This window comes from Coregonus clupeaformis, chromosome 7 (genome assembly GCF_020615455.1).
Source record: "Coregonus clupeaformis isolate EN_2021a chromosome 7, ASM2061545v1, whole genome shotgun sequence".
NCBI lineage: Eukaryota > Metazoa > Chordata > Actinopteri > Salmoniformes > Salmonidae > Coregonus > Coregonus clupeaformis.
The window spans coordinates 42656760-42678222 of NC_059198.1; the positions used below are offsets into that span (position 1 = coordinate 42656760).

General features: G+C 43.1%; 1 protein-coding gene and 1 non-coding gene across 15 annotated transcripts in view; both read right to left on the reverse strand.

Moving 5' to 3' along the window:
• Positions 1–21463, reverse strand: part of LOC121569218 (LIM zinc-binding domain-containing Nebulette) — a 148715-nt gene that overhangs the window by 59810 nt on the left and 67442 nt on the right. For 5 of the 14 annotated variants that reach the window (XM_041879989.2, XM_041879988.2, XM_041879990.2 and 2 more), the window contains 20 exons: positions 20792–20902; positions 20376–20486; positions 20076–20186; positions 19293–19403; positions 18801–18908; positions 18481–18591; positions 17877–17987; positions 17422–17529; positions 17013–17123; positions 16795–16905; positions 16549–16659; positions 16326–16436; positions 16057–16167; positions 15851–15961; positions 15366–15473; positions 14936–15046; positions 14475–14579; positions 14057–14167; positions 11053–11163; positions 10791–10901 (listed from right to left, as the gene is read on the reverse strand). The exons of 2 other annotated variants lie outside the window; for them this stretch is intronic. In XM_041879989.2, the coding sequence (XP_041735923.2) occupies positions 10791–10901; positions 11053–11163; positions 14057–14167; positions 14475–14579; positions 14936–15046; positions 15366–15473; positions 15851–15961; positions 16057–16167; positions 16326–16436; positions 16549–16659; positions 16795–16905; positions 17013–17123; positions 17422–17529; positions 17877–17987; positions 18481–18591; positions 18801–18908; positions 19293–19403; positions 20076–20186; positions 20376–20486; positions 20792–20902 (2205 nt within the window). Of the gene's footprint in view, positions 1–10790; positions 10902–11052; positions 11164–14056; positions 14168–14474; positions 14580–14935; positions 15047–15365; positions 15474–15850; positions 15962–16056; positions 16168–16325; positions 16437–16548; positions 16660–16794; positions 16906–17012; positions 17124–17421; positions 17530–17876; positions 17988–18480; positions 18592–18800; positions 18909–19292; positions 19404–20075; positions 20187–20375; positions 20487–20791; positions 20903–21463 lie in introns of those variants that run through there. 7 more of the 14 variants (XM_041879991.2, XM_041879993.2, XM_041879996.2 and 4 more) reach the window with 7 other exon arrangements.
• On the reverse strand, positions 6973–7047 carry trnas-uga. The gene has a single exon. It is a non-coding gene; the product is annotated as a tRNA-Ser (tRNA).

The window sequence follows — 21463 nt, forward strand, 5'->3', positions numbered from 1 at the left end:
GCTATGGCTCCATCTGCTGGTATGGTCGGGAACTCCACCCCTCTATGGCCAATCTTCCCACGCAGCTGAAACAAATGAGGAGCTGATGAGCTGAAGGTTTGGGAAGGGAAGAGACACAGTCTCCAACCTGGGCTCTCTGGAGGACAAGAGTGCTGCACGTCCACTTCCATGAGGAATATAAGGATTTGGAGAGACTTACCTTTGGGAAATACTCACCTTTGGATATATGCACCTGTGGAAATACGTGAGAGACATTTGGAAGGACTTTTTGCTGGGTTGGCCACTAGCTGCAACGTGGACTACAGTAAGGCTGGGGAAAAGTTATCTGAGCGAGTGAGAATTATGATTTTGGATGTGGAAGAGACATCCCTGAACTGTTAACCCTTAAAGAGCCACAAGAGAACAGAATTTTGTTATATTTTCGTTAATTTCCCAAGACCTATAATAAAATCCTTGTTTTGTTTGAACCTTGTCTCCTTGCACTACTTGAGCAATCCCGCTGAAAGCTGTGTAGCCTCTCGTGACGTCACAATATATATATATATATATATATATATATATACAGTGGGGAGAACAAGTATTTGATTCACTGCCGATTTTGCAGGTTTTCCTACTTACAAAGCATGTACAGGTCTGTAATTTTTATCATAGGTACACTTCAACTGTGAGAGACGGAATCTAAAACAAAAATCCAGAAAATCACATTGTATGATTTTTAAGTAATTAATTTGCATTTTATTGCATGACATAAGTATTTGATACATCAGAAAAGCAGAACTTAATATTTGGTACAGAAACCTTTGTTTGCAATTACAGAGATCATACGTTTCCTGTAGGTCTTGACAAGGTTTGCACACACTGCAGCAGGGATTTTGGCCCACTCCTCCATACAGACCTTCTCCAGATACTTCAGGTTTCGGGGCTGTCGCTGGGCAATACGGACTATCAGCTCCCTCCAAAGATTTTCTATTGGGTTCAGGTCTGGAGACTGGCTAGGCCGCTCCAGGACCTTGAGATGCTTCTTACGGAGCCACTCCTTAGTTGCCCTGGCTGTGTGTTTCAGGTCGTTGTCATGCTGGAAGACCCAGCCACGACCCATCTTCAATGCTCTTACTGAGGGAAGGAGGTTGTTGGCCAAGATCTCGCAATACATGGCCCCATCCATCCTCCCCCTCAATACGGTGCAGTCGTCCTGTCCCCTTTGCAGAAAAGCATCCCCAAAGAATGATGTTTCCACCTCCATGCTTCACGGTTGGGATGGTGTTCTTGGGGTTGTACTCATCCTTCTTCTTCCTCCAAACACGGCGAGTGGAGTTTAGACCAAAAAGCTATATTTTTGTCTCATCAGACCACATGACCTTCTCCCATTCCTCCTCTGGATCATCCAGATGGTCATTGGCAAACTTCAGACGGGCCTGGACATGCGCTGGCTTGAGCAGGGGGGACCTTGCGTGCGCTGCAGGATTTTAATCCATGACGGCGTAGTGTGTTACTAATGGTTTTCTTTGAGACTGTGGTCCCAGCTCTCTTCAGGTCATTGACCAAGTCCTGCCGTGTAGTTCTGGGCTGATCCCTCACCTTCCTCATGATCATTGATGCCCCACGAGGTGAGATCTTGCATGGAGCCCCAGACCGAGGATGATTGACCGTCATCTTGAACTTCTTCCATTTTCTACTAATTGCGCCAACAGTTGTTGCCTTCTCACCAAGCTGCTTGCCTATTGTCCTGTAGCCCATCCCAGCCTTGTGCAGGTCTACAATTTTATCCCTGATGTCCTTACACAGCTCTCTGGTCTTGGCCATTGTGGAGATGTTGGAGTCTGTTTGATTGAGTGTGTGGACAGGTATATTTTATACAGGTAACGAGTTCAAACAGGTGCAGTTAATACAGGTAATGAGTGGAGAACAGGAGGGCTTCTTAAAGAAAAACTAACAGGTCTGTGAGAGCCGGAATTCTTACTGGTTGGTAGGTGATCAAATACTTATGTCATGCAATAAAATGCAAATTAATTACTTAAAAATCATACAATGTGATTTTCTGGATTTTTGTTTTAGATTCCGTCTCTCACAGTTGAAGTGTACATATGATAAAAATTACAGACCTCTACATGCTTTGTAAGTAGGAAAACCTGCAAAATCGGCAGTGTATCAAATACTTGTTCTCCCCACTGTATATATATATACAATTATTGTACCATTTGTTTGTACAGGATAAATAGTCAATAATACTGACTAATAGATATGTGTAAGATATGTGTGAGATTGCAGATATGTTTGAGTACAGTATAGCTTTATACCAGTGTTGGGAAAGCTAATCTACCAAGCTACCAGTTTCTTCACACTGGAAGACGTCAAGCTACACTAAAGCTACCCTTAAGGAAAACCTAGTTTACTTAACTAAAGTTACTTTGAAAAAGTAGTTCACTGCATCCAAACTACTAAATTATCATATGTAAATCTGAAATGTCATAAATGACAAATTGCAAGTACAGATCACTTTGAGGTCATACGTTAACAGAATGTGTAATTTAGCCTATTAAACACAAAAATCTATGTTTCAAGTGAGAATCAGGCAGGTCTGATGCCGAAAAAATAAATGCTATTATTTCCTACTTCACCCATATTTTAGTAGTGTGTGGTTCCAGTGGTTAGCTACACCACTACATGGCAAAAAAAAGTAATTGCAAAGCAAAAGCCCCCACTTTTATCTTCGTCATACTTCTGACTTTTAATTATTAGGTGGGACTTGCGAAGCAAAAGTCCTGAATTTAAATCTTCACCATACTTCTTATTCTTCTGCATGCTACTCCTCTTACACCATTTAAACTAGACACGCCATTCAAACTTTAAAATGTGCAGACTGGTCTGGAATAGTGTGCTTGAATACAACTTTCTGATAATATTTATACTTTTTAAACTATACATTTTTTTTGTCTTTCTTTTTGTCCATCTTTATTCACTTTAATGGGACTTTTTTCAACATTCTAAAGCTTCCCATTGTGACATCATCACTTCCAACATTCACTGTAAACAATAACTTTTTACACAAATCAGCTACTTTGACCATTTCCCTAAAAATAGTTATAGGGTATGACATTTTCTTCTACTTCTCTCTGCTTTTCAAATCTATCCGCTACGTAACTAACGATACAGCTATTTTTCTCCAACTTTTTCCAAACAACTTATGTTTTGACCACTCCCCCAACAAGTGACACAAAAACTTAAGAGCGTACGAAATCATCTCTGCTGTTCAAACTTTAAAACGACCTTTTGATATATTTTATACTTTCTAAGTTATAAAATGTGTTTTCCTTCTTTTTGTCCTCCATCCACTTACATGGGATTTCCTCAACATTCTAATGCTCCCCATTGTGACATCATTGTGACATTCCATTCACTGTAAATGCAACAATACAACTTTTGACACGAATCAGCTACTTTGACCACTTTTCTAACAACTTAGACAAAAGGTTAGAGGGTATGACATCTTCCTCTACTTCTCTGCTTTTCAAATCTGACCTCGGAATGAAAATATATTGTACAGATCTAAAGATACAGCTGTTTTAGTAACCGCATCAACAACATTTTCTGTAACTTTCTTATAAACAACTGACATTTTGACCACTTCCCAAGGGTATGACACCTTCGTCTACTCTGCTATTCCAATCTGGCAACGGAAACAAAATATATTCTAGGGTTCTAACGATACAACTGTTTTAGTAACTGCATTAATACACTTTTTCCAAACAACTGCCGTTTTGACCACTCCTCCAACAAGTCAGACAAAATCTTAGAGTGTATGAAATATTCCGCTAATTCTCTGTTTTTCAAATCCGAAAACGGATTAGGAATAGCTTTTACATATCAGTAGATAGAGCTGTTTTAGTAACCCATCAAGTGCTCTCTTTCTAGATGCAGTAAGTCAGAAGCTAGCAGATTCATTATTTACCAACAACAGCTGCAAATTCTAAGAAAACTACATCACGTTTTGAAGTTGACTTTCCTTGCTTTGTCTAATAACACTATCATGAATCTAGCAAATATGTTTTCTGGGTCAGAGTGCAGTATTTATTTATTATTAAAGCACAAACGTACTGTATGTTAGCATGTTTTTCACACTGGCTTAAGCCATGGAGGGAGTAGGCCAGCCAAGGCAACTGTTGCCTAGCAACAACTGCCTCGCACAACAACTGCCACAGTTCACTCCCTTCATATTTTACCCGATCACTTCTCATTGCACTTCTTTCAGTTTTCACACGCAACAACTGTAGTTTAGACACTGACCACAACCACACATCTACTGACCACAACCACACCACTATTGACCACACAACTACTGAACCACACAACTACTTACCACAACCACACAACTATTGACCACAACTATTGACCAGAACAACACAACTACAGGTCATAACTCCTTCCCACAACTACTGAACACAAATCCTGACCACAACTACTGACCACAACCACACAATTACTGACCACAACTACTGACCACTACTGACCTCAACTACTGACTACAACTACTGACCACAACCACACAACTACTGACCACAACTACTGAAACCACACAACTACTGACCACAACTACTGGACCGTTACATTACGGTAGTCCATCATATCCGATGATGACTTCCACTTCTGAGTTAACGGTGAATTCTATGGTGACTGTAGAGTCCAATCCGAGGTTCCACAAACTTTATTGCAGATGGGGCATGTGCAGTCTGTGTTGGTGGGGGCAGGCATGGTTGTATGTCTCCTGAGTTGTTTTTGCTGTTTCTTTGTGCTCCTCTCCTCCTCCCACCTCTGTACACCGCTCTGGCAGAGCTGCCGCCAGGTGGAACGGTTTGGAAGCAGCATCCTCCAGGTCTGTGGGTTTGATGTTGCACTTCTTCAGCGACGTTTTCAGTTGGGCCATGTAGCGCTTCATCTGCTCCCCTGCAGACCGCCGGGCAAGATGTAGCTGGCCATACAGGATCTTCCACGGCAAGCGCTCCTGAGACATCCTAATGACATGCCCAAGCCAGCGCAGTTTGTGTTGGGTAACCATGGCCTCCATTCTCTTGCAGTTGGTCTTAGCAAGTATTTCTGTATGGGGAACACAGTCACACCAGGTGATTCCCAGGGTGCGCTGAAGGCATCGTATGTGGAATCGCTCAAGCTGCTTGTTGTGGCGACTGTAAGTGACCCATCTGTAAATAAGTGTGGTGATGCAGACGGCTTGATAGACAGCGACTTTGGTGTGGAGGTGGAGATCCCTGTTTTGGAAGACCCTGCGTCTGAGTTTCCCGAAGGCAGCTGATGCTTGCTTTATCCTATTTGAAATTTCGAGGTCAATGCTGCAGTCCTCCGAGAGGATGCTGCCCAGGTATTTGACGGATGGGACTATTGCCAGTGATTTGTGTTCAATGGTGAAGACAGGCATGGTGGGTGGAGGGCTGGATCTCCATTGGCAGACCACCTCTGTCTTGGTGGTTGATAGACAGTCCCATCCTGCTATAGACCCTCACAGCCACTACAAGGACGGAGTGAAGGTCTTCCGGAGTGTGGGCCACAATAGCACAGTCATCAGCATACTACAGCTCAAGAACCCGCTCCGTCGAAACCTTGGTGGTTGCTTGGAGCCTCCTGATGTTGAATAGGTTTCCATCTAGCATGAAGTCCACTGCAACCCTGCTGCTGTCCTAAAGCTCCTTGTGGAGAATCTGGGTGACACATAGGAGGAAGATGTTAAAGAGTACAAGTGCCAGCACACAACATTGCCTCAAACCGATGCTTACTCCAAAGGGCACTGACTCCTGCCCTCTTATGGCCAGCCGAGCCATCATCCCATCATTGAACTGGCAAAGGATGTTGACAAATTCGTCTGGACAGTCAAATTTGAGTAGAATGCCCCATAGTAGTTCCCTGCTCACAGTGTTGAAGGCCTTGGAGAGGTCGACAAAGGCCATGAAAAGGTCCTGACGTTGTTCACGGCACTTCTCCTGGAGTTGCCGTGCCGTGAATATCATGTCGACCGTACTCCTGTTCTTTCTGAAGACGCATTGTTACTCTGGCAGCAGTTCCTCTGTGATGTTGTTCACCAGCCTGTGTAGCATCACCTTGGCCAGGACCTTACCGGCAACAGCCAGAAGGGATATCCCCCAGCTGTTGCCGCAGATTAACTTGTCACCCTTATTCTTATAGATGGTGACAATGTTTGCATCCCGCCACTGTTGGGGGACAACCTCCCGCTCCCAAACCTCAGTGATGTACTGGTGGAGTGTTCTGGTGCAGAAGTAATCTCCCTTCATAAGTAGCTCTGCCGGGATGCTGTCAGCGGCAGGAGCCTTGTTGTTCTTGAGGGAATGGAAAACTGATAACACCTCTTGGAAGGTTGGCGAATGGTTGAGGTCTTGAATGGGTGGACGGCAGGCAGTTCTTCCAAGATGGAGTGGTCTGTAGGAGAGCACTGATTGAGTAGTGCTTCAAAGTGGTCAGCCCACCTCATCAGGATCTGGTTTTGGTCCTTCAAGAGAGTCAGACCATCAGCTGTTTTCAGGGGGGTGATGGAGTGACTTCTAGGGCCATAGCTAGCTTTGGCTGAGTTGTAGAAATTGTTCATGTCGTTTTTGTCGGCATAAATTTGGATATCCGGTGCCTTATTTGTCCACCATTCATTCTGCAGAGCACGCAAGGATGTTTGCACTTCCTTGCGAAATGCACGCCATTGTTGGCGGAGGGTAGCAGATGTGAGGCTGTTGAGAGTAGCCCTGTGCGCTTTGTGCAGAGTTCTCATCGAACCAGTATCATACGGTGATCTGTCCAGCATACTGCACCCCTCATGGCACGTGTCAGCAGGACGTCATTAGTGTCAGAACGTCTCACTTTGAAGTAGTCGATCATTTACATTACATTTTACATTTTAGTCATTTAGCAGACGCTCTTTTCCAGAGCGACTTACAGTTAGTGAGTGAATACATTTTCATACTGGCCCCCCGTGGGAAACGAACCCACAACCCTGGCGTTTCAAACGCCATGCTCTACCAACTGAGCTACAGGGGACTACTGCCAGTGTTTGGAACGTGGGTGCATCCATTATGTTTTATATTTGTTCTTCTGCTGAAACAAGATGTTAGTGACGATGAGATCCTGCTCGGCACATAGAGTTAGCAGTCTCATGCCGTTCTCATTGACCTGGCCAACACCATGCCTACCCAGCACTCCGCTCCATTTCCTGTTGATCTTGTCATTCCTGGGGATGCGGTGAAGGGCCTCATCTAGTGACTGGTAGAAGCAGTCCTTTGCCTCATTTTCAGATGGTAACGTTGGTGCGTATGCACTGAGAAGAGTAGCATAATGCATCTTGGCTAGGGGAATACGGAGAGACATGAGTCTTTCACTTATGCCGACAGGTGTTTCGGTGAGGCTGGGTAAAAGGCTGTTCTTAATTGCCAGTCCCACACCGTGCTGATGCTGTCCACCCGGAGGGCAACCTTTCCAGAAGAAGGTGTAGCCTTCTCCCTCCTCTTTCAGGGAACCTTCATCCAGGAACCTGGTCTCACTCAGGGCAGCAATGTCAATGTTGTAGCGCCTTAGTTCTGCAGCAATCAAAGCTGTTCTCGTTATTTTCGTCAGTGTCCAAAAGAGTTCTGATGTTCCATGTCGCCAGTTTCAGGGGAATTATTTTCTTTCGCATTTTTCGACCGCTGAGTGGAACTCCCGATAGGTGCGGTAGCCTATCCAGGAAGGAGTGAGTGGGCAATTTTTAGGCCACCATTTCTAGGCCTCTCCCCAGCTGGGGTTAGCAGTGTGGCTCCTAAATAGGACTGCTCAGTCACACAGGGGTCTGCCGAGAGCAGCTGCCACTCAAGTACCAACTGCTGGAACCATAATAGTCCTGTGACGCTGGCGTGTAGGGGTCTGATTAAGGGCTCCCGGTGCATTTACTCCTGCCCCCGTCACCAGACACCCCAACGCCGCCAGATTTAGTCCGTTTTCCGGTTGATGGCTTCACCGAGGTCAGAAGTGGATACCTGCGCAAACGAAGTTATTTAAAGTGCAGCTGAGGGTGCGCAATCCCCAACAGCATTACTTCACTGTAGAAAGGTGAATTCCAGTGGCAAGGAGGGAAACCCATGCCGATTAGTATCTTCCACAGCTGCAGGAGGCTGCCGGATCCCCAGTCTGTCGGTGTCTGCCTACCGCGCGCCACCAGCATGCTGCTTTTCTCTCAGGGTGTGCTCCTCTAGCCTTTGTTGTACCAGACTAACCCACAAGGCAGCGGGGCAGTGTTTGATGGCTGCTGAACCACACAACTACTGACTACAACTACTGACCATAATCACTGACCACAACTACTGACCAAAACCACACAACTACTGACCACAACCACACAACTACTGAACCACACAACTACTGAACCACACAACTACTGACCACTACTGACTACAACTGCTGAACACAACCACACAACTACTGACCACAACTACTGAACTAAAGTACTGACCAAAACTACTGACCACAACCACTGACCACAACTACTGACCAAAACCACACAATGACTGACCACAACCAAACAACGACTGACCTCACAACTACTGAACCACAAAACTACTGAACACAACTCCTGACCACAACTACTGACCACTACCACACAACTCCTGACCACAACTACTGACCACAACCATACACCTACTGACCACAACTACTCACCACAACAACACAACTACTGACCAAAACTACTGACCATAACTACTGACCACAACCACTAAACTACTGACCAGAACTACTGACCACTACCACACAACTCCTGACCACAACTCCTGACCACAACTACTGACCACAACTACTGACCACAACCATACAACTACTGACCATAATCACTGACCACAACTACTGACCAAAACCACACAACTACTGACCACAACCACACAACTACTGAACCACACAACTACTGAACCACACAACTACTGACCACTACTGACTACAACTGCTGAACACAACCACACAACTACTGACCACAACTACTGAACTAAAGTACTGACCAAAACTACTGACCACAACCACTGACCACAACTACTGACCAAAACCACACAATGACTGACCACAACCAAACAACGACTGACCTCACAACTACTGAACCACAAAACTACTGAACACAACTCCTGACCACAACTACTGACCACTACCACACAACTCCTGACCACAACTACTGACCACAACCATACACCTACTGACCACAACTACTCACCACAACAACACAACTACTGACCAAAACTACTGACCATAACTACTGACCACAACCACTAAACTACTGACCAGAACTACTGACCACTACCACACAACTCCTGACCACAACTCCTGACCACAACTACTGACCACAACTACTGACCACAACCATACAACTACTGACCAGAACTACTGACCACTACCACTAACCTACTGACCACAACTACTGACCACAACCACTAAACTACTGACCACAACCACTGACCACAACAACACATCTACAGACCATAGTTACTAACCACAACTACTGACCACAACTACTGAACACAACTCCTGACCACAACTACTGACCACAACCACACAACTACTGACCACAACTACTGAACCACACAACTACTGACCAAAACTATTGACCACAAGGACACAACTACTGACCAGAACTACTGACAACAACTACTGCCCACAACCAAACTACTACTGACCACAAGCACATAACTACTGATCACACAACTACTGACCACAACCACACAACTGCTGACCACAACTATTGACCACAACCACACAACTTCTGACCACACAAATACTGACCACAACTACACAACTTCTGACTACAACCACACAACTGCTGACCGCATCTAGTGACCACAACCACAAAACTACTGACCACAACCACACAAATATTGACCACACAACTGCTGAACCACACAACTACTGACCACAACTACTGACCATCATTTCTGACTACAACCACAGAACTACTGACCACAACCACACAACTACTGACCACATAACTATTGACAACAACACCACAACTACTGACTATACCAACTGACCACAACTCATGACCAAAACTCCTGATCACAATTACTGACCACAACTACTGACCACAACCACACAACTACTGACCACAACTACTGACCGCAACCACAACTTCTTCCATTACCACAAAAATAAAGCAAGCCCCACAACTTTACTTGTAAAGTTATCATCTAGTTAACTACTGAAAACACTACCAAGAGCTTCAACCAGCGAAGACTGCTGAACTCAGCTTAGGTCCACCAAAGTTGGCCAGACGGCATTTTCAGTCAGAGCGTCTGGCTTATGTAACACCCTGCCAACCAGTGTGTGAGAGAGCAGTACCCTTGCTAGCTTCAATGCAAATCTGAAAAAGTGGCTAAAGGCAAACCAGTCATGTCAACATTAAAACATTCCGACTCTTAAGATGTCAGATACTGTAGAACCAAGGCACATTTAAACTCTGATGTAATATTGTCATTATATTGTCTATTGTTGTATTTTTCAATGTTTTATATATAGAGATATTTTAATAGTGTGTTATATTGTAGCATTGTAATGATGTATTGATGTTGATTGTTTTCTGCCCAGGTGAAAATTAGATGAAAATTAGCTATTTAGCTAAATCTTGTGCAATGGTATGTTGTACATGGTCCCTGTAAAATAAACAAATAAATACATTTTAATTTAGTTCAACAACCAGAAAGCTACTGCAAAATGCATTTAAATTACTAGTTGAACTACATGTAGTTCACTACTTCCCATTCCTGTTTATACTCTACCTCACTCTGTAGCTGGGAAGCCTCTTTGGCGTGCTGGGTCTCCATTGTTTCTGGTAAGGTGGAGTAGAGAGAACTAGAAACTCCCTTCTTCCCTGCTTCTTTGTACTTCATCTAAATTGAGGAAAAACAGATTCAGCATTATATTTAGTATGTTTTTCCAATGAAAGGATCTATACAATTTTGATGGACATCGCTATCATTCCAAATGGAACAAATATGTACGAAAATTGTCCCTTAACTGTAAGGGATAATAGTTGCTAACCTCACTCTGAAGTTCAGAGACAGCTTTCGCAAACTGTGTCTCGGTGGTTTCTGGAAGCTGAGAGTACACACTCGTGGAGATACGCCTTTTTCCTTCTTCTTTGTATTTATTCTGGAAAAAATAAAGTATTGCGATATACACTACATGATCAAAAGTATGTAGACACCTGCTCGTCGAACATCTCATTCCAAAATCATGGGCATTAATATGGAGTTGGTCCCCCCTTTGCTGCTACAACAGCCTCCACTCTTCTGGGAAGGCTTTCCACTAGATGTTGGAACATTGCTGCGGGGACTTGCTTCCATTCAGCCACAAGAGCATTAGTGAGATCGAACACTGATGTTGGGCGATTAGGCCTGGCTCGCAGTCGGCATTCCAATTTATCACAAAGGTGTTCGATGGGGTAGAGGTCAGGGCTCTGTGCAAGCTAGTCAAGTTCTTCCACACCAATCTCGACAAACCATTTCTGTATGGACCTCGCTTTGTACACTGGGGCATTGTCATGCTGAAACAGGAAAGGGCCTTCCCCAAACTGTTGCCACAAAGTTGGAAGCACAGAATCGTCTAGAATGTCATTGTATGCTGTAGCGTTAAGATTTTCCTTCACTGGTACTAAAGGACCTTGCCCAAACCATGAAAAACAGCCCCAGACCTTTATTCTTCCTCCACCAAACTTTACAGTTGGCACTATGCATTGGGGCATAGTTCTCCTGACATCCGCCAAACCCAGATTTGTTCGTAGGGCTGCCAGATGGTGAAGCGTGATTTATCAATACAGAGAACACGTTTCCACTGCTCCAGAGTCCAATGGTGGCCAGCTTTACACCACTCCAGCCGACGCTTGGCATTGTGCGCATGGTGACCTTAGGCTTGTGTGCGGCTGCTCGGCCATGGAAACCCATTTCATGAAGCTCCCGACTAACAGTTATTGTGCTGACGTTGCTTCCAGAGGCAGTTTGGAACTCGGTAGTGAGTGTTGCAATCGAGGACAGACAATTTTTACGCGCTACACGCTTCAGCCCTCGGCAGTCCCGTTCTGTGAGCTTGTGTGGCCTACCAGCCGTTGTTGCTCCTAGACGTTTCCACTTCACAATAACAGCACTTACAGTTGACCGGGGCAGCTTTAGCAGGGCAGAAATTTGACGAACTGAATTGTTGGAAAGGTGGCATACTATGACGGTGCCATGTTGAAAGTCACTGAGCTCTTCAGTAAGGCCATTCTACTGCCAATGTTTGTCTATGGAGATTGCATGGCCGTGTGCTTGATTTTATACACCTGTCAGCAACAGGTGTGGCTGAAATAGCCGAATCCACTAGGGGTAGCCGAATTGAAGGGGTGTCCACATACTTTTGTATATATACAGTGCATTCGGAAAGTATTCAGACCCCTTCCCTTTTTCCACATCTTGTTACGTTACAGCCTTATTCTAAGTTAAATACATTTTTCCCCCATATATCTACATATAATAACGCATAATGAGAAAGCGAAAACAGGTTATTAGAAATGTTTGCAAATGTATTAAAAATACAAAACTGAAGACTTCAAATTGATCTCAGGTGCATCCTGTTTCCATTGATCATCCTTGAGATGTTTCTACTTGATTGGTGTCCACTTGTGGTAAATTCAATTGATTGGACATTATTTGAAAAGGCACACACCTGTCTATATAAGGTCCCACAGTTGACTGTGCATGTCAGAGCAAAAACCAAGCCATGAGGTCGAAGGAATTGTCCGTAGAGCTCCAAGACAGGATTGTGTTCGAGGCACAGATCTGGGGTAGGGTACCAAAATATTTCTGCAGCATTGAAGGTCCCCAAGAACACAGTGGCATCCATCATTCTTAAATGGAAGAAGTTTGGAACCACCAAGACTGTTCCTAGAGCTGGCCACCCGGCCAAACTGAGCAATCGGGGGAGTAGGGCCTTGGTCAGGGAGGTGACCAAGAACCCGATGGTCACTCTGACAGAGCTCCAGAGTTCCTCTGTGGAGATGGGAGAACCTTCCAGAAGGACAACCATCTCTGCAGCACTCCACCAATCAGGTCTTTATGGCAGAGTGGCCAGATGGAAGCCACTCCTCAGTAAAAGTCACACAACAGTTGGAGTTTGCCAAAAGGCACCTAAAGACTTTCAGACCATCAGAAACAAGATTCTCTGGTCTGATAAAACCAAGATTGAACTGTTTGGCATGAATGCCAAGGGTCACGTCTGGAGGAAACCTGGCACCATCCCTACGGTGAAGCATGGTGGTGACAGCATCATGCTGTGGGGATGTTTTTCAGCGGCAGGGACTGGGAGACTAGTCAGGATCGAGGGAAAGACTACAGAGAGATCCTTGATGAAAACCTGCTCCAGAGCGCTCAGGACCTTAGACTGAGGTGACGGTTCACCTTCCAACAGGACAACGACCCTAAGCACACAGCCAAGACAACACAGGAGTGGCTTCGGGACAAGTCTCTGAATGTCCTTGAGTGGCCCAGCCAGAGCCTGGACTTGAACCCGATCGAAAATCTCTGGAGAGACCTGAAAATAGCTGTGCAGCGACGCTCCCCATCCAACCTGACAGAGCTTGAGAGGATCTGCAAAGAAGAATGGGAGAAACTCCCCAAATACAGGTGTGCCAAGCTTGTAGCGTCACACCCAAGAAGACTCGAGGCTGTAATCGCTGCCATAGGTGCTTCAACAAAGTACTGAGTAAAGGGTCTGAATACTTATGTAAATGTGATATTTCAATTTTTTTAATTTTTATAAATTTGATAAAATGTCTAAAAACCAGTTTTTGCTTTGTCATTATAGTGTATTGTGTGTAGATTGATCAGGGGGAAAAACTATTTAATCCATTTTAGAATAATGCTGTAACATAACAAAATGTGGAAAAGGTCAAGGGGTCTGAATACTTTCCGAATGCACTGTAGTGTATAATTGTTCTACTTTTTTTGGTGATTCTCAGTCATTATACAGAAAAGCGGCCAAAACAGAAGTTATGAACTAAATGTCCAGCTACCTCGCTCTGCATCTCTGTCATTTCTCTGGCAAACTGGATCTCTGTGGTCTCTGGGAGTAGAGAGTAGAGGGAGATTGAGATGTCCTTCTTCCCACTCTCTTTGTATTTGATCTGAGAAACAGAGAGAGATGAGTAAGTATTAATACTTGTTTAATGATCTCAAGCTAGGCACTTGTGTAGATATGAAATTATTGGATAGGTCAAATAAATATGGTATAAAATACACCTAGACAGAGGGCAAGGTGGAGCTACTACCTTATTGCTTATACCTATGTATTTATTTTAGAACTACATTCAGTACCTAGGGGAATTGTTTCTGAACCCGGCTTATGTCTATAGAAATCTGGAGTGCCAATTGAAGTTGATAGCAGAATGACTATAACAACATTATGTTAATTCCAGTAGCATTCATGCTCACCTCGCTCTGCATCTCTGTGAGCTCCCGAGCTCTCTCTGTCTCCATCGTCTCAGGGAGTTGAGAGTAAGCCGAACCAGAGAAGACTTTCTCACCTTTGTATTTGAGCTGGAAAACAAAGTAATGGATGTGAGTTGAGGTAGGCCTCCGTGCTTCAGCAAACAAAGTAAAGTAGGAGGGGTGCTGCTCAACAACAAAGACAGGAATCCATAAATTGGGCTTACCCAAAATAAACTTCCAATTGTGGACTTATTCATGGTAAAGGCATTGGAGCACTCAAATAACACAGGCAGAGATTTGCTTCATCTTGGAACGCTCAGGCTTTATTCCATTAGATGGAAAGGTACACTGACGTTTGATACTGAAGTAATGTATGTTTGTCAGTAACAGGAAGGGTTTCCTCTGAATTAGTTATGATGAAAAATGTAATGTACAGACATCAGATGGGCAGCCCATGTTCTTACCTCACTCTGTAGCTGTGAAGCCTCTTTGGCGTGCTGGGTCTCCAAAGTCTCTGGTAAGGTGGAGTAGAGAGAAGTGGAGGCCTCTTTCTTCCCTGCTTCTTTGTATTTTGTCTGGAAAACAACAGCAACAAAAGACACTGCTACTTTTGTAGACATAATAGAAACGTGCAGGTATTCTCTGATTAAACGGCATTTTTTGTACATGAAGATCGATAAAGAAAAAGGATAAATGTTTCTGTGTTTCTCTTGGAAAGGGAATTCCTCCTTCTCTGGCTTCAGTTATTGACTAAAGGAAACATCCAATTTTGAGAATCACATTTTGCATAAATAAATAAACTGATGTCAATGAGAGATTTTCACTGTAAAATTTCTCAAGTTAGAACTGTATTCAGCCCATGTTGATGTTTGGTGATTCTAAACAGATATTTACCTCGCTCTGCATTTCAGACATCTGCTTTGCAAACTGTGTCTCTGCTGTCTCGGGGAGCAGAGAGTAGAGGTTGCTAGAGTTCTCCTCAGTATCTTCTTTATACTTGATCTGGTATAGTAGAAATGAAGATGACAGCTTATGAACCAGAGATCATTGAAACCAAGCCTACAAAATCATTGCCAAAAACCAGTGAGAATAACTTATATCTTCCCACACAAAAGCCTCCCCAAAGATTCACTTATACCTGTAGTTGTTTGGATAAATTGAATATGAAGCGACAAGAAAAATTTCTAATCACTGACCAAAAAACTAAAATATTTAATAACCTGAAATCAAATTGTTCAAGATTTCTCTGAGATCGTACTCAGACCAAATTTAAATAAACAACCCAAAAACTATTTTAGTCGTAGTCATTCTGCAAGAATGCACATTGTACATGCATGCTGTGTATTCTAACAGCATATATATACAGACATATTCTTTACCTGGCTCCGCATTGCTGATTGTCGTTTCGCAAAATTTGTCTCAATTGTTTCGGGCAGCGTAGAATAGAAACTGGGGGAGGTGTTCTTTTTCAGTCCTTCCTTGTACTTTAGCTGGAAAAAGGAAACATCACATGCATTTAAATGCATTTAAATTACTAGTTGAACTACATGTAGTTCACTACTTCCCATTCCTGTTCATACTCTACCTCACTCTGTAGCTGGGAAGCCTCTTTGGCGTGCTGGGTCTCCATTGTTTCTGGTAAGGTGGAGTAGAGAGAACTAGAAACTCCCTTCTTCCCTGCTTCTTTGTACTTCATCTAAATGGAGGAAAAAAGATTCAGCATTTTATTCAGTATGTATTTCCAATGAATTTACTCAAGGATCTATACAATGTTGATGGGCATCGCCATCATTCCAAATGGAACAAATATGTAAGAAAATTGTCCCTTAACTGTAAGGAATAATAGTTGCTAACCTCACTCTGAAGTTCAGAGACAGCTTTCGCAAACTGTGTCTCGGTGGTTTCTGGAAGCTGAGAGTACACACTCGTGGAGATACGCCTTTTTCCTTCTTCTTTGTATTTATTCTGGAAAAAGGAAAGTATTGTGATATATAATCATTCTACTTTTTTGGTTAATTCTCAATCATTATACAGAAAAGCGCCCAAAACAGAAGTTATGAACTAAATGTCCAGCCACCTCGCTCTGCATCTCTGTCATTTCTCTGGCAAACTGGATCTCTGTGGTCTCTGGGAGTAGAGAGTAGAGGGAGGTTGAGATGTCCTTCTTCCCACTCTCTTTGTATTTGATCTGAGAAACAGAGAGAGAGATGAGTAAGTATTAATACTTGTTTAATGATCTCAAGCTAGGCACTTGTGTAGTTATGAAAGTATTGGATAGGTAAAATAAATGTGGTGAAAATTAAATCTAAATGCTATATAGTACCTCACTCCGTAACTGGGACGCTTCCTTGGCGTGCCGGATGTCCTTGGTCTCGGGGAGTAGAGAGTACAAAGAAGTGACCACCTCCCTCTTGCCTGCTTCCTTGTACTTGGTCTGCAACACCACAAGAAAACTATCAATTCACAATGCAGGGCCCTTGTGTAGACAAGTGTTAAGTGAACTTTAACGAAAGTTAGATTTTGTTTGGAATTAATATTCACCTCGCTCTGCATTTCAGACATCTGCTTGGCCAACTGGGTCTCTGTGGTCTCGGGGAGCAGAGAATACAGGCTTGTCGAGATCTTCTGCTTCCCCCCCTCTGTATACTTGAGCTGAAGGAGGAGACACAGACATGTGTTTCTTGATCCTGAATCTTCTTAAACCTTCTCTAAAGTTCATGATACAATTCTGTAATACTTTCTAACAACTTCAATGACTTAGCATTTAAGTATTTATAAACTAAAAATACGTTTTCATTATTTGAAAACATCTACAATGACTAAGCATAATTATGTATGAGCATTTATAATGATTATTCATGAAAGGTATTATAAAGTGTTACCCAAAATCCTTCTAATCAATCAGTGACTCATATGTATGAGTCATTGGCCTACTGCGCCATGAAATTACCTCACTCTGTAAGTCGGAGACCTCTTTTGCAAACTGGGTCTCTGGCGTCTCTGGGAGCAGAGAGTAGAGGCTAAAGGAGTTCTCTTTCCCATCCTCTTTATACTTTATCTACAAAATGGTGGAAAATAATTTGAGTCAACATGATTGAACCATTAAAAAGATTGGAGGATATATCCTTGTGAATCATCAAGAAATGTACTCCTTCTGGTTTTGTTTGGATAAATTGGATAATAAAGAGGCAACACGAAACATTTCCAAGCACTGACCCACAAACTAAAATACGTGATAGACTGAATTAAATTATTCATGATTTTTCTGAGATTCTACTCAGAGCAAAAACATTTAAAAAAATAATATTGTAATGAATTTCCCTTCTTTTTTTTGTCATTCTGTGAGAATGCACATTGTACTTCTTGTGTATTCTAACAGTATATACACACATACATATTCTTTACCTCACTTCGCATTGCTGATTGTTGTTTCGCAAAATTAGTCTCAATTGTTTCGGGCAGCGTAGAATAGAAACTGGGGGAGGTGTCCTTTTTCAGTCCTTCCCTGTACTTTAGCTGGAATAAAGGAAACATCACATGGAAACATTGGCTACCTCAAATGAGAACTAGAGAAAACTAGAAACTCCCTTCTTCCCTGCCTTCTTGTACTTTATCTGACACGAAAACCATAACAGACATCTCAGGACAGCTAAAAAAGACTTCCCTTTAAAAGGACCAAATATACAATACAAAAATAGGACAATTGAAATGTACCTACATAAGGCTTTCATAACACATTCATAACACACATACCACAAGTATATAAGTATTTCATAAACGCTTACGTCAAATGCCAACAACCGCATGTTGATATTTTTATTATGCGGTTGTTGACATATGTCATTCCCACGGGGGCCAGTAAGAGCATTTGCTAAATGACTAAAATGTCTAAAAAAATAGCTTATGAATGTGATATGTGTGGGTTATGACGTCCTTATGTAGGTAATAACCTTCAAGTAAAGTGTTACCTAACGTTTGGCTTTGATTTTTGTGTTCTTGATGTCCATACCTCACTCTGGAGTTCTGACACAGCTTTAGCAAAATGGGTCTCAGGGGTCTCTGCTAGTTGAGAGTAAATGCAACTGGAGGCATTCCTTTTTCCACTCTCTTTGTATTTGTTCTGAAGGATGACAATGCAAAAATGCTCAATGAATTAAACCCAGGCATAGACAATAAGCAAGCCTTAACATGTATTATTGACTGAGGCTGAGCTTAACTTCAGACCACTTCTGAGGTATACAAAACATCTCACAAACTTTTATTTTGGGGTTCTAAACCTTGAAATAGCTCTGAGACTATAGTTCCCTGACTTTACAAATGAATACACACCTCGCTCTGCATCTCTGTCATCTCTCTGGCAAACTGGATCTCTGTGGTCTCTGGGAGTAGAGAGTAGAGGGAGGACGGTGCACCTTTGCTTAATTCTTTGTATTTCATCTGAAAAGGGAGATACAGAGAACAGCAACTAATCACAGTGTTCTAATTCAGGCTCAACACTTCAACAGTTGGCACATTTTCTTTCATATTTACTGAGTAGAGGGCAGTGACTGTCTTGGGTTTAGACGGGTACCACACTAAACACACTTTTTAAAGCGCTAGTGCCTTTAATTCCATTATTTTCAATGGTGCGGACACACTAGGAATGATCCTACACTGTAACACGTCTCCCCTCGCCTCACATTTTCACTGTTGTCTATGGCTGTTAGTGTGACCTTGTGTCGTCATCAATGTCAATGTTGATTCTAAATGTTGATTGTCTTCACACTTAACACACGTTCGTGAATAAGCCCAATGAAGTGAAGTGGACTGAAGTTAATATACCTCACTCTGTAGCAGAGAAGCCTCTTTGGCGTGTTGTATCTCCATGGTCTCTGGTAGCAGGGAATACATGGAAGTAGAGAGCCTTCTCTTCCCGGCCTCCCTGTACTTGTTCTGCAACACAAGAGACATTTTTACATTTTAGTATTTTAGCAGATGCTCTTATCCAGAGCGACTTACAGTTAGTGAGTGAATACATTTTTTTTTTTTTAAAAATTTCATACTGGCCCCCCGTGGGAATCGAACCCATAACCCTGGCGTTTCAAACGCCATGCTCTACCAACTGAGCTACATCCCTACCGGCCATTCCCTCCCCTACCCTGGATGACGCTGGGCCAATTGTGAGCCGCCCCATGGGTCCAGGATCTCTAGTGGCACAGCTAGCACTGCGATGCAGTGCCTTAGACCACTGCGCCACTCGGGAGACTTAGAAATAGCATTAGTTGGTTTTTACTGCTTGACTCATTGTATTCTGCTCTCACCTCTCTAGGCTGTGTTTAGTACTGACAGTGGTATATTGATCATGCCTGGGGTCATGGGATTTGAGTGGTGGCTAACATAGTCTGACTGGGAAGTAGACTCAATTCATTGCCCATCAGACCGTGGAGGCTAGGTACCCGGAAGTCTTCGTCACTAACCATCTCGTGTTGGCCAATCAGTAAGGGGAGAATGTTAAAGAATGTTAATACAGTGACCCAATGTGCGGAACACTAAATCTACCATACAGCCGTTAAATCTTTCCTCCTCATGATGAGCGGAAGAAGAGGAAGAGGAGGGTGGTAATACCTCACTCTGGAACTCTTTCACCGTTTTAGAGAGCTGCATCTCAGTGGTGTCTGGAAGCAGGGAGTACAGGCTGCTGGAGATTTCCCTTTTCCCCTCCTCTCTGTACTTGCTCTGGAAAAGAAACAAGCACATTCCAAAAAACGCTGCCATTCCTAGGCATACTACAAGACCAGTGCCAAGTGAATGAATCTTCTTGGCACTGTGGTTGATGCGTCAGCCACTCAAGTGGATGATATCAGATTTGAATGTCGTTCATTCTCAATTTTGCCAAATGGTGTCAGAAGTTGGAAAAGCTCTCACTTCACTCAGCATGTCCGAATGCTCCTTCGCAAACTGAGTCTCAAGGGTCTCCGGGAGCAGTGAGTAGAGGGAAGTGGATATCTCCGTCTTCACATTCCCTTTGTACTTGATCTGGAAAAAGTCCAAGTTAATATTCTATTAATATCTACTGTAATCCTTGTTATTTATCTGTAGCCAAAGTGTTTCAGTGGCATTTAACATAATTTTTTTATCGACTGAATCTATTCAACCTTTGTTAAGCCAGGTAAGTCTTCGAGCACAAATAGTCTTTTACGATAACAACCTGTTTCAGAATGACTGTGAAGGGTGACTTTAGGCTCAAGATGATCTGGCTGGAGATATGCAGTCTATAACGCCTCCGTGTAGCTAAGTCAGAGAGGCTGAAATAACAAGGAGGTTTGGTGTGATCTCACTACCTCACTCTGTAGCTCGGATGCCTCTCTGGCGTGTTGGGTCGCCATTGTTTCTGGGAGCACTGAGTAGAGACACATGGCTGTTTCCAACTTTCCTTCCTCCTTGTACTTGGTCTAAAACATAACAGTGATGGAAAAACAATACAAATCATCCCTACTAGCATCCATGCTAAGACAATTGCACAAACACAAAATATACCTGTGTCTCAGTTTATGAACATAGCATTCATGCTAAGACAACATTTTAGACACAGGCATTTAATGCACAAACACAAAAAATACCTGTGTCTCATCGTTTATGAACATAGCCTAAAATGACAAAGTGCTTATGAGGAAAAACTACTTCAAACGATAAGGAAATACCCAGGGGAAAGGATGCACTACTGTTTTTATGCTTTTAGGACGTTAGGCCAAGCGAAAGAAAAACCTTGCTTTTATGGTCATTCCATGTTTAAAAGACCAGCCAAGCCTTTTTCACAGTGAAAAGTCACATTATCTGAATCCATTAAGCTTGTGAGAGCTTCAGGTGAAGCATCCGTGTTGAATATTGATGTGAGTTTTGTCCAGTCAACTGTTCAACTATCCTGTCATGTGTGTCTGCTTATGTGCATAATGTATGCGTGTGTGTGCGTATCTGTGTGTGTGTGTACGTGCATGTGTGTGTGTGTTATGAAT